General features: G+C 36.4%; 1 protein-coding gene across 1 annotated transcript; it reads left to right on the top strand.

Annotated features, from left to right (window-relative positions):
• The first annotated feature begins 14,993 nt into the window (after positions 1–14,993).
• LOC149230786 (heat shock 70 kDa protein 1-like) lies at positions 14,994–17,093 on the top strand. The gene has a single exon (XM_089376139.1). It carries the CDS (start codon positions 15,051–15,053, stop codon positions 16,920–16,922), a length of 1,872 nt encoding a protein of 623 aa, XP_089232265.1. The 5' UTR covers positions 14,994–15,050; the 3' UTR covers positions 16,923–17,093.
• Positions 17,094–17,480: the final 387 nt, after the last annotated feature.

The following is a 17,480-nucleotide window of genomic DNA, read 5'->3' as shown; positions in this document are numbered from 1 at the left end:
ATAGCCACAAAAATCTTCTCCAGTGAATTGATATTGGGTACAGGAGGTTTCAGCACAATCTATGCAGGAAAGCTTCATGGCAAACATATTGTTGCAGTGAAGAAGATAAGGCATAAAGAAACTCAGTGAATGGAACAGGTCCTCAATGAAATTAGGCTTCATCAACTGTACATCACCCAAATTTGGTTAGACTATTAGGCTATTGCCTTCAAAACAGTGAAACCATTCTTGTCTATAAATTTATGCCCAATGGCACACTCTATTAGTGTTTACATAAGGAAATAGGAAAATGCCTTTCATGGAGGGCAAGAGTATCAGTGGCCGCAGAAACTGCTCGTACTCTTGCTTACCTTCATTCAGCGCTAAATCCTCCAATTTATCACAGGGACATGAAATCAAGCATCATTCTACTTGATTATGGTTTCAATGCCAAGGGTTACACTCATAGGTTGGCTCAGAGTTTTATCAAATTGAAAGTGGAGGGTGATACCTTGGTATGGTCCAACAATCCTGCCATATGACTGTTGATATCTAGCTTGCAGTACAAGGCTATCTTTGATGATGAAGCAGTAGTAGTAGCTTGGTGGTAGGGAAGATTTGGAAAGTTAAATCTTCAATGAAATCCAAGGTTTTTATGTGGTTGGCCCTAGTGAGAGTTTCTACAAAATAGGGAAAGGTAGGGTCCTGGAATTTGCACTCTATGCAAATGTGAAGGGGAAACAATAAAGCACGTGTTGGTTCAGAGGAACAGGAGCCTGCTGCTCCAGCATCCACAAAAATTGGTGGAGGTTGACTTTATGAAATCATTGATCCCTCTCTACAAGTTGACAAAGATGCTAAGATCAGAGTAGTTGTTCGCAGAGTTGTTGAACTTGAATTTATATGTTTATCATTTGATAGACTCTAGACCCACGATGGTGGGGGTGCACAGGAGTTGTAGTTCAATGCATACAACAAATCTGGTGTGGATTCCACTGATAGCATAATTCATAGAAGCAATCATAACAGATGGTCTGAGGAGACATGCATTAAACTTTTGTACAAATATTGTTGAAGCTTACCATTACAATTTCTTGCAGGGGAAAGATCGGGCCAACTTTGTAACCTGCCATGACTAGGATACAATAGCTAACCCCAAATTCAGAGGAATGGGAACCTGCTGCTCCAGCATCCCAGAACTACAATCTGTAGAAAGCTTGCATTCACCATCAAGGGAATCAGAACCTGCTATTCTTATTGGCCTATCACATGATTCACATTATTGGTCACATCACTATTTGTTATTTTTTCACAATTTAGAAATATTTTGAAATGTGACCATAGAGATAGATTTTTCTCCTTTAATCAAATTCCTAAGTATTCTAAAAAAAATCATATATCATTGAGCTCTGTTTTGATTTGTTCGTTTGCTAAATTTTAGGAATGTTCTATACTGTCTTTTAATTTCATTCTATGGTAATATAAGTGTGAAAACAAGCTTCCATTCCTTTGGGTCTGATTTTCTGGTTGGTTTTATTTAGTCTTCATTGTTGGAAGCACTATGGTGGCAGGATTCATCCTTCTCTATTGTTGTTACCAAAGATATCGTGGCACATTGAAGAAAAGGAGAAGCCTCAAACGATTGATGTATGTCTAAGGAGGTCCACTAAATATTCAATTATACACCTACATACAAATGGAAATAGCCACAAAAAACTTCTCCAGTGAATTGAGATTGGGTACAGGAGGTTTTAGCACAATCTATGCAGGAAAGCTTCAGGGAAAACATATTGTTGCAGTGAAGAAGATAAGGCATAAAGATACTCGGTGAATGGAACATGTCCTCAATGAACTCGTGTTTGTTGCTGCCTTCAAAACAATGAATGTCTGTCCAGGGAGGTCCATTAAATATTCCAGTCTACACCTATACACAAATGGAAATAGCCACAAAAAGCTTCTCCGTGAATTTAGATTGGGTATAAGAGGTTTCAACACAATCTATGCAAGAAAGCTTCAAGGCAAACATATTGTTGCGGTGAAGAAGATAAGGCATAAAGATACTCAGTGAATGGAACAGGTCCTCAATGAAATCAGGCTTCTGTCAACTCTACATCACCCAAATCTGGTTAGACTATTCGGCTGCTTCCTTCAAAACAATGAACCCATTCTTGTCTATAAATTTATGCCCAATGACAACCTTTATCAGTGTTTACATAAGGAAATAGGAGAAGGCCTTTCATGGAGGGCAAGAGTATTAGTGGCTGCAGAAACTGCTCACGCTCTTGTTTCCCTTCATTCAGCCCTAAATCCTCCAATTTATCAGAAGGAGGTGAAATCAAGCAACATTCTGCTTGATTATGGTTTCAATGCCAAGGGAGCGAAGTTTACAACTTCAGGGTGGTACAATCTGTAGAAAGCCCGCATTCACCATCAAGGGAATGGGAACCTACTATTCTTATTGACCTATCACATGATTCACATTATTTGTCACATCACTATTTGTTATTTTTTCACAATTTAGAAATATTTTGAAATGTGACCATAGAAATAGATTTTTCTCCTTTACTCAAATTCCTAAATATTCTCAATAAATTTCATATATCATTGAGCTCTATTTTTATTTGTTCATTTTCTAAATTTTAGGGATGTTCTGTACTGTCTTTTAATTTCATTCTATAGTAATATAAGTGTGAAAACAACCTTCCATTCCTTTGGGTCTGATTTTCTGGTTCGTTTATCCAGTCTTCATTGTTGGAAGCACTATGGTGGCATGATTCATCCTTCTCTACTGATGTTACCAAAGATATCGTGGTTCATTAAAGCCAAGGAGAAGCCTCAAACGGTTGATGTTTGTCCATGGAGGTCCACTAAATATTCCAGTCTACACCTAGTACCTACAACCAAATGGAAATAGCCACAAAAAGCTTCTCTAGTGAATTGAGATTGGGTACAGGAGGTTTCACACAATCTATGCAGGAAATATTGAGAGCAAACATTCTGTTGTAGTGAAGAAGATAAGGCATAAAGATACTCAGTGAATGGAACAGGTCCTCAACAAAATTAGGCTTTTGTCAACTGTACATCACCCAAATCTGGTTAGACTATTAGGTTGTTTCCTTCAAAACAATGAACCCATTATTGTCTATAAATTTATGCCCAATGGCACACTTTATCAGTGTTTACATAAGGAAATAGGAAAAGGCCTTTCATGGAGGGAAACAGTATCAGTGGCTGCAGAAACTGCTCGCGCTCTTACTTACCTTCATTCAACCCTAAATCCTCCAATTTATCATAGGGACGTGAAATCGAGTAACATTCTTCTTAATTATGGTTTCAATGCCAAGGGAGCGATGTTTATAGCTTCGGGGTTGTGTTGGTAGAGATCATAACTGCACTAAAAGTAGTGGATTTCTCTCGTAAGAAGAACTAGGTCAACCTAGCATTCCTTTCAGTAACAAAAATTGGTGGAGGCTGCCTTAATGAAATCATTGATCCCTTTCTACATGTTGGCAAAGATGTCAGAGCAGCTATTCACAAAGTTGCTGAACTTTCATTCAGATGTTTATCATTTGACAGAGACTCTAGACCCACCATGGTGGAGGTTGCACAGGAGGAGTTCATTGCATACAACAAATCTATTGTGGATTCCACTGATAGCATAAGTACAATTTTTCATGACTCAATTTAATTTATTGAAGCAAACATAATAGATGGTCTGAGGAGACATGCATTAGCTAATTAAAGTATTTTAGATCTCAAAATCCATGATTTGTTTGACAATAAAATGTTCATAACACTGCAAAATAGATAATCCTCAATTTGCAAATTTTGTAACCAAGCAATGACATCCCATTCTTTAAATACAGTGCCATAAGAATGATTTCCTAGTAGAAAAATTAGTGTCTTTACATTTCCCTCCTTTCCACTTGTGAAAAATTGTTCTCAATCTTAGGATGCTCTTCAGTGGCAATATGGCCAAGACCAACTCCAATATCTCCTTAGGAAGCCTCTTCCATATAGATGGCTCCTTTGGAATCTCTTCTCTACATTGATTTTCTAGTATAGATTTGTCAGTATCTTCAGTTGTCAAAGGCATTCATTCAGAGCATTCTAGCAGCACCAACATTAGATTTTCGGAGACCCAATCACTCACTCTTTTTATCAAAGCCATGGCTTTACCCAAACCCTTCTTAATTCTGAGGCTTTTTGTCCAACTGCTTGAATCTTGCAACTGCAATCTTAGTACCCAATCCATTGAGCCCCCTCCGCCACCATTACAATCGAATAGAGCTCCTCATTGGCATATTCTTCGTTGTTGTGCTTCCTGGAGATTCAAACACTCATCCTCCTGGGAACACTCCTGGTGCCCCTGCTCCATACGGCCTAATTAAGTTTCACGTTAAGCCTCACATCAGTGGCACCTTCAGAGCAAATTTCTTGATCTCCGCAGTTATGGAGGTGCCTGTGCAAATTGATGGTGTACTCCTGGTCATGACCTCGTCCCTGCTACTCTTGCCCTTCTCCACCAACCAACAAAGAAACTTCATCTTAAAGCTAAAAATACTAAATTAGTAACCACCTGTGAGAAAACTCTTTTCATCTCACACGATTCAAAACTGCAAAAAAAAACCTATTTTCAAAATCTAATTCATCTTAGATCTATAAGAAAACTAATTGTAATTTAACCGATCATAAAATTAACCAACCTACATATGAGAAGGGAGGACATCCCGTTTGCGCTTCCTGGGATCCGACACTTTCTCTCAAACGAATGTTTGAATTGCAGGGAAAGCCCTGGGTTTCCAAGGAGGGGCATAGAGCATCCTCTTGCTATTCATATGGCTTCCTATTGATATGGCTTCAAATGGTTTCACCCAGGAAGATCGATATTGTTTTAGCCAGTTATAACGAGAAATGATTAATGATGGAAAACATTTTAATCATCTAACATTTGATCAAATGGATCATAGTAAGACACGTAAGACAAGAAGGGAGTTTATTTGAGAGGGGAATGCCTTACGACGTAATTAACTATAATTTAGAGATAGAAGTTCTTTTGGGTACAAGTTTATTTTTCAACAAATCGACATATTTATGAGTTTTAAAGCAACTGGTTTATATGGGGTTTATCAATAAATACATTTTATATATTTAGAGTCATTAGTTTATGTGGGATTTAAAAAAATGATAAAATAAGCATTATATAAATTTACATTTAGAAAACTTGAATTCATAAATTTATATTAAAAAAACATGCACATAAAATAATTTACATAACATAATTTATAAAGAAAAATGACATGCATAAAATCAAAATGAATTAAATAAAGTTATATCTACATTTTAAAATAATCCTTTACCATATAAGAGAAGATTATTGATCTGAAATGGATACTAAATCAAGAAGAAAAGGTGTTACAGACTCATGTGCAGGAATGCCTATATTATTTAGTGCAATAGATCGAAAAGATTGCGAATAATACAAACATTTAACAATTGAAAAACATAACAATTCAACACATCAACACAACAAATAATCAAGAGTTCGCCAGACTTCCTGGCTACGTCTCCTGGTCCATCTTTTAGTGTCGACCTCTATATTAAGTCTTCAAGAATATTACAAGAGTGAGCTCAAAAACAGAGTCTCAACCTACAATGACATCAAGGAGGGATCTCCTCGAAAACCTCGAGTCTAAAGGAGTGCACAAACTCTCACTTTGTCCTGTTCCTCTATTTAACCTGCCTCGATCTGACTGACTGATTGTCTTCAACTGACTTCTCTGTCTCCTTGTCTCTATGTGTTAATCGTCGTCTTTAACACCACTTTGTTACCCTCCTTAAAACGCGGAAATTGTAATGGTTTACCAACGAAGGGACTGGCGGGTGCAGGTGGACACGACCACTGGCCTTCCTCTTACACAAATCTCGAAACAGATGGATCGGACAGCGGTCATGCCTCGTCCGCCAATGCCCTTTGAAATTCCACACCGTTTGATCTGCCTTCATTCAACGGTTCGCATCCAACCCAATCATCAAACAGCTCGCTCAATCTCCACCATTGATCCACGGTCTCCAAATCAATCGTTGATTGTCATTTCAGGTGGCCCACTTACACAGAGATTACCTGCCCGAAAAAGGAGGTTTTCTCTCTCCTGCGGCATGCTACGTGTCGGCAAGTGTATGGAATTATAGGCAACCCTTCCAATACCACTTACTGCCTGAAGCCCGCCCGAAATACTGTTTACCACAGAACTCAAAAGATTCGTTGTTTTATTCATAAATCTATTGAGTCTACTGCCTAATGAGGTTTAGCGGTAAACAACGTTTAACCTCATTAATCACGTTTTCCGCTTTTAACCCTGTTCCACATCTTTTATGCCATGAGCCAATCTTTGACTACCACCTCATCCACTGCGCTGACATCACCAAAAATCTGTGACTCTATCCTGGGTTGCCACATGTCCTGCTGACGTAGCCATTGATTCTCTGGCTCGAATTTTGACTTGGTTATATTCTCGGATTTACATGTGATTTGCACCATTCAACTTGTACTTCTTATTTGAATATTTTTAGACTTAGAGGTCATGCTAGATTCATTTTGGATCACGCCTCCCCACTGAAAAGATTTTGGACCACCAAAATTTGGTTTTTAGCATTCGATCAAGTGAAGATACTGCTCCTTCACCTGTCTAACTTCTATCCATCGTGCCTTGCTTGGCTTTGAACCTCTGAGCCCTACTCTTAGGTATTCAACATCCCCTTGACGCGTAGTTCTTACCTTCCTGTCCGGAACTATGTCCTCCTGTAACTCATTGAGATACTCAGGCAACAAATCCCCAATAGAAGGCAACTGACTTTGCTCTTCAGGATCTTCAATCAATGAAGGTTCATACAATCTCAAGTTTTCTGCATTAACAACTGAATAGATTTGCATATAAGCTGGCAAATTAAGGTGAAAAGCATTTTCACCAATTTTATCAAGTATCTCGAAAGGTCCATACCTTATTGGTTTTAGCTTCTTACCTTCACCCTGCATTCTGTCTTTGCTGATGTACAGCCAGACTTGATCACCAACTTGAAAACTATGCTCAACTCGATGCTTGTCATGTCTTGCCTTATACTTGGCTTGACTTCTTTCCAGTTGTTCCTGTACTGCTTGGTGAATTTCCTGGATTTGTTCAATGAACTTGGTTGCTTTGTCCACATCACTGTGTCCATCAACTACTATGTCTTTACCATAGAAAAAATCCAAGGGAGACTTTGGTATAAAACCAAAACAAGTCTCAAAAGGAGATCTCTAAGTAGAAGAGTGCTTGGCACGGTTGTAAGCATGATGCACATAACACAAATGCTCATCTCAAAGCTTGGGATGCTTGCTGCAATAACCTCTGAACAATTGGATCACTGTCCTGTTGACTACTTTTGTCTGACCATCTGTTTGTGGATGAAATGATGTGCTCTTCTTCAACCTGGTATCCATCAACTCCCATAGATTTGACCAGAACTTCCCAACAAATCGAGAATATCGATAAGATACAATAGAAGTGGGTAACCCAAAATGAACCCATACATTCTGAAAGAACAACTTTTTTGTTTGTTCAGTTGTAACCTGCTTGTTACATGGTATCAAAATACACATTTACTGAACCTATCCACAACTACATACAAATAATCATGACCTTTTCTAGACTTTGGCAATCCCCCAACAAATTCCATGGAAATACTTTCCCAAGGACGAGAAGGAATTGGAAGTGGAGTGTACAAGCCTAATTTCCTATTACTTGGTTTGCTTGTAGCACACATTTTTTATCCTTTGATATATCTAGAAACTTTCTCATGCATTCTTGGCCAGTAACAGAACCTTTGCAATTGTGCCACTGTTTTACTTACACCAAAATGACCTGATATGAGAGAAGTATGTGCTTCTCGAATTATGTTAACTCTTTCAGTTTGTGGAATGCATAACTTTCCCAAATGATATAAGAGTTGGTCCTTTACATAATAATCCAATTCTTCTACCTACTTGCCATGACTTAAAGTTGCATATACATCTTTAAAATCTACATCTTGAGCATATTGTTCAATGTAACTTTCATGCATTACTGAGTTATGCTTAAGTATAGTAGATGAATTTATGATTGGTCTTGATAACATGTCTGCGACCTTATTGTGTATGCCCTTCTTATATCTGATGACAAGATGAAATTGTTGTAGAAAACCCATCCACCTATAATGTCTTGATTGCTACAATTTAGTTTGTGAGTGAAAATATTGGAGTGGTTGATGATCTGTATGTATGATTGTTTCTTTACCCATTTTGTAATATTTCCACTTCTTCACACTTTGTACTAATGCATATAATTCTTTATCATATGTGGGATAATTAACTACTGCAGAAGAAAATGTCTCAGAATGATAGCATATGGGTTTTCCATGTTGCATCAACATTGCTCCCATATAGTCACTGGCATCTGTCTCAATCTCAAATGGATGTTGAAGATCTGGTAGTGCTAGTACTGGTGCTATACTAATTTTCTCTTTTAAGGTGTCGAAGGCTTTTCTCTGTTTTCCTCCCCACTTAAACACCTGTTTCAATCCTGTTAAAGCATGTAATGAAGCCGCAATCAAAGAAAAGTTAGCAATAAACTTTCTCCAGTATTGTGCTACCCCTAGGAAACTCCTTACCTCTGTATCAGACTTGGGTTTAGGCCAATTCACAATGACTTCAACCTTAGAGTGATCTATCTTCAATTCACCACCCCCTACAATATAACCTAAATAATTTAAAGGCCAAATTCACATTTTGATAGTTTTACATAGAGATTTTCTCTTTTTAAAACATCTAAAGTCTGCTTCACATGATTTACATGGTCTTCCCATGTCTTACTAAAAACAAGAATGTCATCTAAATAAACAATTACAAAGTCATCAATAAATGGTCTGAGTACATCATTCATGACTCTCATAAGTGTAGCAGGAGCATTAGTTAAGCCAAAAGACATAACCAACCATTCATACAGTCCTTGCTTTGTCTTGAAAGCAATCTTCCATGCATCTTGATCTGTAACTCTGACCCGATGATAACCACTTCCCAAGTCTAACTTAGAAAAGTAAATTGCTTCTTTCAATTGATCTAATAAATCATCAATACGAGGAAGAGGATAACGATTCTTGATCATTATTTTATTTAGCGCTCTATAATCAATGCACATTCTCCATGAACCATCTTTCTTTCTCACCAACACAATTGGAGATCCACATGGTGATGTGCTTGGTCGTATAAACCCTTTATCGAGCAATTCCTGTACCTGCTTCTTTATCTCTGCATTCTCTAACACTGACAACCTATACATTCCAATGTTAGGTAATGGAGCATCTTGCTGCAAATAGATATCATGTGCTATTTCTCGCTTGGGTGGCAGACCTTTAGGTTCTTGAAATAGAACATCATATTCTGAAACAACTTTAACTAAATCAACTTTCTGTTTAGAATCACAACCTTCAAATGCATTGGATTTATCAAGATCCTTTGCCTTTACAACCATTAGTAAAAATTGCTTACTTGAATTCACAATTCTTTTCATCTGTCCTGAGTTTATGAGAGAATAATTACCTTTGAGTTTATGAGTTCTTACAATATATTCTATTCCATCTTTAGTGAGTTGATACTTATTCTCAGCTCTATAGAAAATATCTTTTCTATCATACAAGTATGGACTTCCCAAAAAAATACCACATATATCCAATGGAACTATATCTAGCTCAACCTCATCTGCTGTTGATCCAATAGCAAACCTAAGTTTACATTGTCTCGTTACTTGTAGCTTTGTTTTATCACACACCCAACCTAATGGATATGGCTTCTCATGAGGTTTTGTTTGTAATCCCATCTTCTTTACAATTGTTTCAGAAATCAAATTTACTTGTGATCCACTATCAAATAAAGTATCAATCTTATTATTCTTGGAAATTACTCTAATATGAAAAAGCTCATTTCTTTCCCTCTCATCATTTTCATTATCAACAGATTGTGAAGAATTACTTGTGGATGCTTCAGAATATTTACCTTTAATACCAGTGGCTGTAATTGTTGTTTCATCGCCTAAATCTCATCCCAAGTCCTGCTGAATAGCAGCAACATTCTTTTTCTTCTTACCACCAAACTTCTCAGGTTTCCGTTCTGGATGCAAAAACTAGCAGTGTGCCTCATCGTGTCCTTCTTTCTTATAATGAGTGCATGAAGGTTTATCCTTCTTTACAGTGTTTGCTTTCCTCTCCTTCCATTTCAGATTCTTCTTTTCTTTGCTCTTGCTTACATAATATTTAGATGATCCTCCAACCTCTGCATTTACATTCTTACCTCTAGCTTTTGGATGTGTGGCTTGAACTGATACATCATCTAAGCTAGTGGGATTAAACATGAGAACAGTATGCTTTAAATAGCTATGAAGACCACCTATATACTTCAATAAAGTCTTAGGTGAGTCTAATGATATACCTAGAGTTAAAGCTCTCTTTCTGAAGTCCTGAGTATAACTTTGTACACTTTGACCCTTCAACTAACGAAGAGTTTTCCAACTCATCATTGTTTGCTACATGTAAGCTAAAGGATAGAATTGCTTTTTGATAGCAGAAACAAATTCATTCCAGGTAGAAATAATTTTACCATGTTTTTGCAGATCAACTTGTGTCTTGCCTTCCCACCATACTAGTGCAGTTCCTCCAAGTCAAAGGCTAGCCAGCTGAATCTTTTTCCTTTCTGAATCAATGTTCTATACCCTGCAATATACATCAATTTGTCTTATCCAATTATCTAGTTTTTCTGCATTGAGTTTTCCATCATAAATTGGCAAATCAAACTTCACATCTAATTTGATTAAGCAAGTTTTCTTCTTCTTCTTAAAAGAGATATAAGATGATGATGACGAGGATGACGATGGAGGAGATGGTGGAGGAGTCAATCCTCCTTTTCCTTTGCCTTCTAGAGGGGCAACTAGAAAAGGTTCCTCTGCTCCTTTGTCTGGTTTGGGTGTTGCAGTGCTTTCACCTTGACCCTTCTTAAACTCCAGATACATCTCTTCCACAATGGTTTGGAGTGTCTTAAAACTTTCTATAAATTGAGATTTTGATCCCAATGGAGCTTCTTCTGCCATTCTCCTTTGAGAATATACTCTTCCAATCTTTGGATTAGCCTCAACAAGTTCTCCTTCTCCTAGTTTGAGCTTTAATCTAGTTAGCATTCAAAATCTAGCACAAGCTTGTCTAACCTTAATAAAACCAAAACCAAATGCTCTGATACCACTTGATCCGAAATGGATACTAAATCAAGAAGAAAAGGTATTACAGACTCATGTGCAGGAATGCCTATTTTATTTAGTGCAATGGATCGAAAAGATTGCGAATAATACAAACATTTAACAATTGGAAAACATAACAATTCAACACATCAACACAACAAATAATCAAGGAGTTCACCAGACTTCCTGGCTACGTCTCCTGGTCCAGCTTTCAGTGTCGACCTCTATATTAAGTCTTCAAGAACAAATTATTACAAGAGTGAGCTCAAAAACAGAGTCTCAACCAACAGTGACATCAAAGAGGGATTTGCTCGAAAACCTCGAGTCTAAAAGAGTGCACAGACTCTCCCTCTGTCCTGTTCCTCTATGCAATCTGCCTCGATCTCACTGACTAACTGTCTTTCTGTGATTGTCTTCAACTGACTTCTCTACCTCCCCAGCTCACTGTGTTAATCGTCGTCTTTAACACCGTTTCGTTACCCTCCTTAAAATGTGGAAATTGTAATGGTTTACCAACGAAGGGACCGGCGAGCGCGAGTGGACCCGACCATCGGCCTTCCTCTGACACGAATCCTGAAATGGATGGATCAGACGACTGTCATGCCTCGTCCGCCAACGCCCTTTGACATTCCACACTGTTTGATATGCCTTCATTTGACGGTTCGCATCCAACCCGATCATCAAATAGCCTGCTCAATCTCCACCGTTGATCCACGGTCTCCAAATCAACGGTTGACAGTCATTTTGGGTGGCCCACTTGCACGGAGATTACCTGCCCGAAAAAGGCGGTTTTCTCTCTCCTGCGGCGTGCTACGTGTCGGCTGGTGTATGGAATTGGAGGCAACCCTTCCAATACCACTTATCGCCTAAAGCCCGCCCGAAATACTGTTTACCACAGAACTGAAAAGGTTCGTTGTTTTATTCATAAATTTGTTGGGTCCGCTACCTAATGAGGTTTAGTGGTAAACATCGTTTAACCTCATTAATCATGTTTTCTTCTTTTAACCCTGTTCCACATCTTTGGTGTCGTGAGCCAATCTTCGACTGCCACCTCATCCACTGCATTGACATCACCAAAAACCTGTGACTCTATCCCGGGTTGCCACATGTCCTGCTGACGTAGCCATTGATTCTCTGGCCCGAAGTTTGACTTGGTTTTATTCTCAGATTTACATGCGATTTGCGCCATTCAACCTATACTTCTTATTTGAAGATTTTTAGACTTAGAGGTCATGTTAGATCCATTTTGGATCAATTATACATGCATAGAAAGAGATGGTTGGTAAATCCAAGCAAGCAAAAATAGAATAACTATATTCACGAGTGAATAATTCACCAATACCAATTATAGTTTCAATAAATAAAATAATGTATGCATACATGAACTCCATAAATGTAGGATTGTATTTTTTTCAATGAAATGGTTATGGGACTACCAAGTAGCACTAGTTTATACAACTTGTTTTCACAATTTTCACCAAATAGAGCATGTCTATGGAGATTTGAATACGATATTTTTTTTCACAATTTTAACCAAATAGAGCCTATCTCTGGAGATTTGAACCTGCCATGGCCAGAAACACAATATGTGCTTCTATTGTTTGAGCTCAACTCCTTCCGCCATAAATGTAGCATTGTATTACATAAAAAAAAATATAAAAATTATTTTCTTCAAATGTGAGGGGAAAAGATAAACATTCTTTTTTTATTATTAAAAAATCTAAACATTTTTTTTTTTTAATGGTGAAAAAATCTCAACATTACTTTTTTTAATTGCCTAAAAATGTCAGCATTCCTTTTTTTTTTGCAAATGAAAAACGATTAATAATAATAAAAAAAGTTTATAAAACTAATGACAACTACAACATTTATAGATTTTTTTTTCACACTTCAAATGAAAAGATATAATACAATTTTCATTTCAATATGTAGCGATGTTGTAATGTAATGTTTACCATTTTGACTAAGTCAAATTAAAATTAAAAAATTAAAATAAATAATATAAATAACAAAAAAAATCTCTATAAAAAAATGACCCATGGTATTCATGTGGAATGTAGCCTATTTAATGGGAAAAAATAAACCAACCTAGGTCCAGAGGGATCAAATCTTTTGATATGCAAACCTCTTTCTGATAAATCTGAAGTTAAGATGAATCTATACTGGTAATATTAATTTTCATTTATATGGAAAACAAATTTTTACTCTTTTATAACATGTTAAAAGACTTTTGAAAAGCAATAATTACTTCAATTTTGATCTTTGATATTAAGTAATTTTAATAATTTTACTATAAAAAATTTGAAGTTTTAATTTATTATTATTATTTGAGATTTATAGATATGTTAAAATTATTGAATGATATCAAATATAATTTACTATTTAATAACAATAAAATATAAATATAGTAAATGTTATTATGATTAAGAGATTCTTCTAGAATATTGTGTGATTTTGCACCCATCTTGAGAGACAGAAAGATTAGATGGATAATATAAAGAGTTTTAGACCTAGAATAAATAGATAAAGGATATGACCTTTAGGGAATGTGAAGAAAATGAGAACATTGGTAGTTTAATGAATATAATTTGATTTTAGAGAAATAGTGTTAATTTGGATAAAATAAAATTAATTAAAATAATAAAAGTATCTATTTAAAATAAATAAAAGAAAGCAATAAAATTAGCTAAAAGAAGAAAAGAGTTAAAGTTGGTTTGAAATAAAAAATTAAATTAATAAAAGTAAATAAGAAAAAATTATACATTTTGATCATCTTGATAATAAAATAATGATATAATAAATTATGGTTAACAATATAATATAGATTTGTTCAAATTGAAAAAATATTTAAAAGAGAATGAGTTAATAAATAGCATAATAGTATTTCAATAAATCATTAAACTACAAAATAAATAGAAATTTTTTTTTTTTCTTCTATTCTAAAAATCACACTTAAAAAACAACCTTTTCAAAATTAAATAATATAATAGATTTTGGAGTTTAAACAACTTAACAATAATATAATATAGAATTTGAATATTTAATTAATAAGAATAAAATAATTATATTAATTTAAATAATAATGAAATATTAGATTTTGTCTAAAGTAAATTATTTAAATAATAATGAAATATTAAATTTGGTCAAAAATAAAATAATAAATTTATTTATAATGAAATATTGGAATAAAATAATAAATTTAGTTATAATGAAATATTAGATTTGTTCTAAAATAAATTAATAAAATAATAAATCTAGTTAAATTGAAATTAATAAAAAAATTAAATTAAATAAAATTATTAAATTTGGAAAGGTATAAATAATTAGAATTAAATTAAAAAATAGATTAAAACTGTTAAGATAAACATAAAATAAGAAAGTCTAAAATATGATAGTTTAAATTAGAAATAAAATAAAATATATATATATATATATATATTCGTTAAACATTAAAACTGCAACTTACCTGAACTCCACTGAATAGAATAAAAAACCACTTAAATTAAAAACGAAATAAAAAAATTAAAATAATAAATATTATCAGCGTGAAACAATGGGCTTTATCTCGATAAAATAGAATGGCGTAAATAACGAAAAGCGCGCAACCAAGAAAACGCATTTTAAAGGAGATTAGGCGGGAAGCGGGGCGTGCCTGGCTGCCCTTATATATCCCTCTCTTGCTCTTCTACCAAATGCCAAATACTCTGCAGTCAGGGCTCTGTTTTATCTTCGAGGTTTGCTGGTTCCTCTTCTTCTCAGTTAATTGTTTCGTCCATGGCTTCTTCTCGTGTTGACGGCGGTAAGGCTATCGGCATCGATTTGGGAACCACTTACAGTTGTGTGGGAATTTGGCGCGGAGATCATGACAGAGTGGATATCATTCCCAACGACCAGGGGAATCGGACGACTCCCTCCATGGTTGCCTTCACAGAAAATGAACGGCTGATCGGACAGCCTGCCCAGAATCAAGTCGCTACCAACCCTGCAAACACAATCTTTGATGCCAAGAGGTTGATTGGCAGGCGCTTCTCAGATTCGTGTGTGCAAAGTGATAAGTGTGTCTGGCCATTTTCTATTGCATGTGGACCTAACGACAAGCCTCTCATCGAAGTTTCCTTCAGAGGAAAAAAGAAAACCTTTGAAGCTGAGGAAATATCGTCAATGGTATTGCATAACATGAAAGAAATCGCCCAACAATACCTAGGTTGTCAAGTAAGTAAAGCCGTGATTACTGTTCCTGCTTACTATAACGATTCTCAAAGGCAGGCCACAAAAATTGCAGGGAAGATAGCAGGCTTGGATGTCTTACAAATATTAAATGAACCGACTGCTGCAGCAATTGCATATGGGTTTGACAGGAAATCTTATTCATCAGATGATGGTGAGAACGTCCTCATCTTCGATTTGGGTGGAGGGACTTTCGATGTTGGTGTGCTGAATATTAAGAAGCACAAAATCGAGGTGAAGGCAGTTGGAGGGGACACCCATCTAGGAGGTGAGGATTTTGACAACAGAATGGTCAGCCATTTCGTGCAGGAATTTCAGAGGAAATACAAAGCAGACATAGCAAGAAATGCAAGAGCGCTGAGGAGGCTTCGCAGCGCATGTGAACGGGCAAAGAGAGAGCTGTCTTCAAGTGTGGAGGCCATCGTTGAAGTAGCCTGTCTTCATGAAACCCAAGACCTTCATTCGAAAATCAGAAGAGCAAAGTTTGAGCAGATGAACATTGATCTGTTTGAAAAATGCATAGAAATCGTAAAGAAATGTGTCAACGACGCCGGAATGACGAAAGCCCAAATTGACAAAGTTGTGTTGGTAGGAGGTTCTACGCGAATACACAAAGTGCAGGAGATGCTTCAAGATTTCTTCGACGGCCAGGAGTTGTGTAAGTCCATCCATCCTGATGAAGCTGTGGCTTATGGTGCTTCTGTGCAGGCTGCGGTGTTGAATGGCAACAACACAGCAAATCTCATACTTCGAGATGTCACTCCCATTAGTCTAGGAGTTGCACTTCAAGGGGATATCATGGACGTGTTGATCCCAGGAAATACACAAATTCCAGTTAAAAGGCAGGGCAACTACTTCACTGTCAATGACAATCAGGAAAGAGTGAGAGTAAGAGTGTATGAAGGGGAAAGGCCTAATGTCAAACACAATAATCCTTTGGGCGAATTTGTTTTGAAGGGACTCCCGCGTGCACCTAGAGGCGATGTCCAAATCATCAAATGTCTGGAGATCGATGCAAACGGAATTCTGAAGGTGTCAGCAGAGCATAAGACTAGTGGGATAAAGGAAGCGATGATCATGACAAATGACAGCAGTAGGTTGGGCGATGATGAGATTGCCAAAATGATTGCAGAGGCAGAGAAACTCAAAATTGAAGATCAAGTGTGGAAGGAAACAGTGGAATTGAGGAATGCATTGGATCAATACATCTACGACATGAATAACAGGTTAAATAAGGAAAAAATAAGGGGAGAGATGAAGAAGAAAGATGTTGAAAACATTGAAGAAGGTCTTGAGGTGGCAGCTGAGTGGCTCAGTGAAAATGAGAATGCAGATAAGGATCAATTAGCAGAGACCATGGAGGATGTCAGAAGATTATGCAGAAAAATAGACAAGAGCCAAAAGGGGCTGGCATCTTGAGTCATGTACTAAATCATCGTGCACGGCCCCAGAGGGGCTGGCATCTTGACTCAAATTCTAAATCATTTTTGAGTTTGTTAAAATATTACTCAGTCTAGTTTGTTACAATATTGCATATGGCGTTACATAGTGCTGTAACACTGGTATATGCTAACCGTCATACTTTGGAAGCTTGTCTCTGAACAGTCAAGGTTATGAACTGTAATTTTGTGATGTGATTTTAAAGGAGGTCTTTTAAATCTTTCAACTGAATTTACTTGAACTTAGCATTAAGTACAGATATTTATGCAACACTGTAAGACTTAAAAGCACATTTATGATTGTTGTTACACAGTCTTCTACACAACACAATCCAGGGAAAGAGAGCTTAACCATGAGCCTAACCATGTGTACTATTTGCATGCTTCTATACTTGCATTCAGCTTGGTACTAAAAATTAAGGGTTGAACTTATCATTCAGATTGGTATAAAAAAGGAAGGGTTGTTCTTAACAATGCAGGAGTTGTTGCAACGTACAGTTGCTTCATTTTTTTTCGCACTGGTGCTATGCTAAATTGA

Source organism: Pinus tabuliformis, chromosome J, assembly GCF_031772625.1.
Source record: "Pinus tabuliformis cultivar Carrire ecotype Pingquan chromosome J, CPIR1, whole genome shotgun sequence".
Taxonomy (NCBI): Eukaryota; Viridiplantae; Streptophyta; class Pinopsida; order Pinales; family Pinaceae; genus Pinus; species Pinus tabuliformis.
Note: the sequence above shows the minus strand (reverse complement) of the source record. Positions and strands in the feature narration are given on the sequence as shown.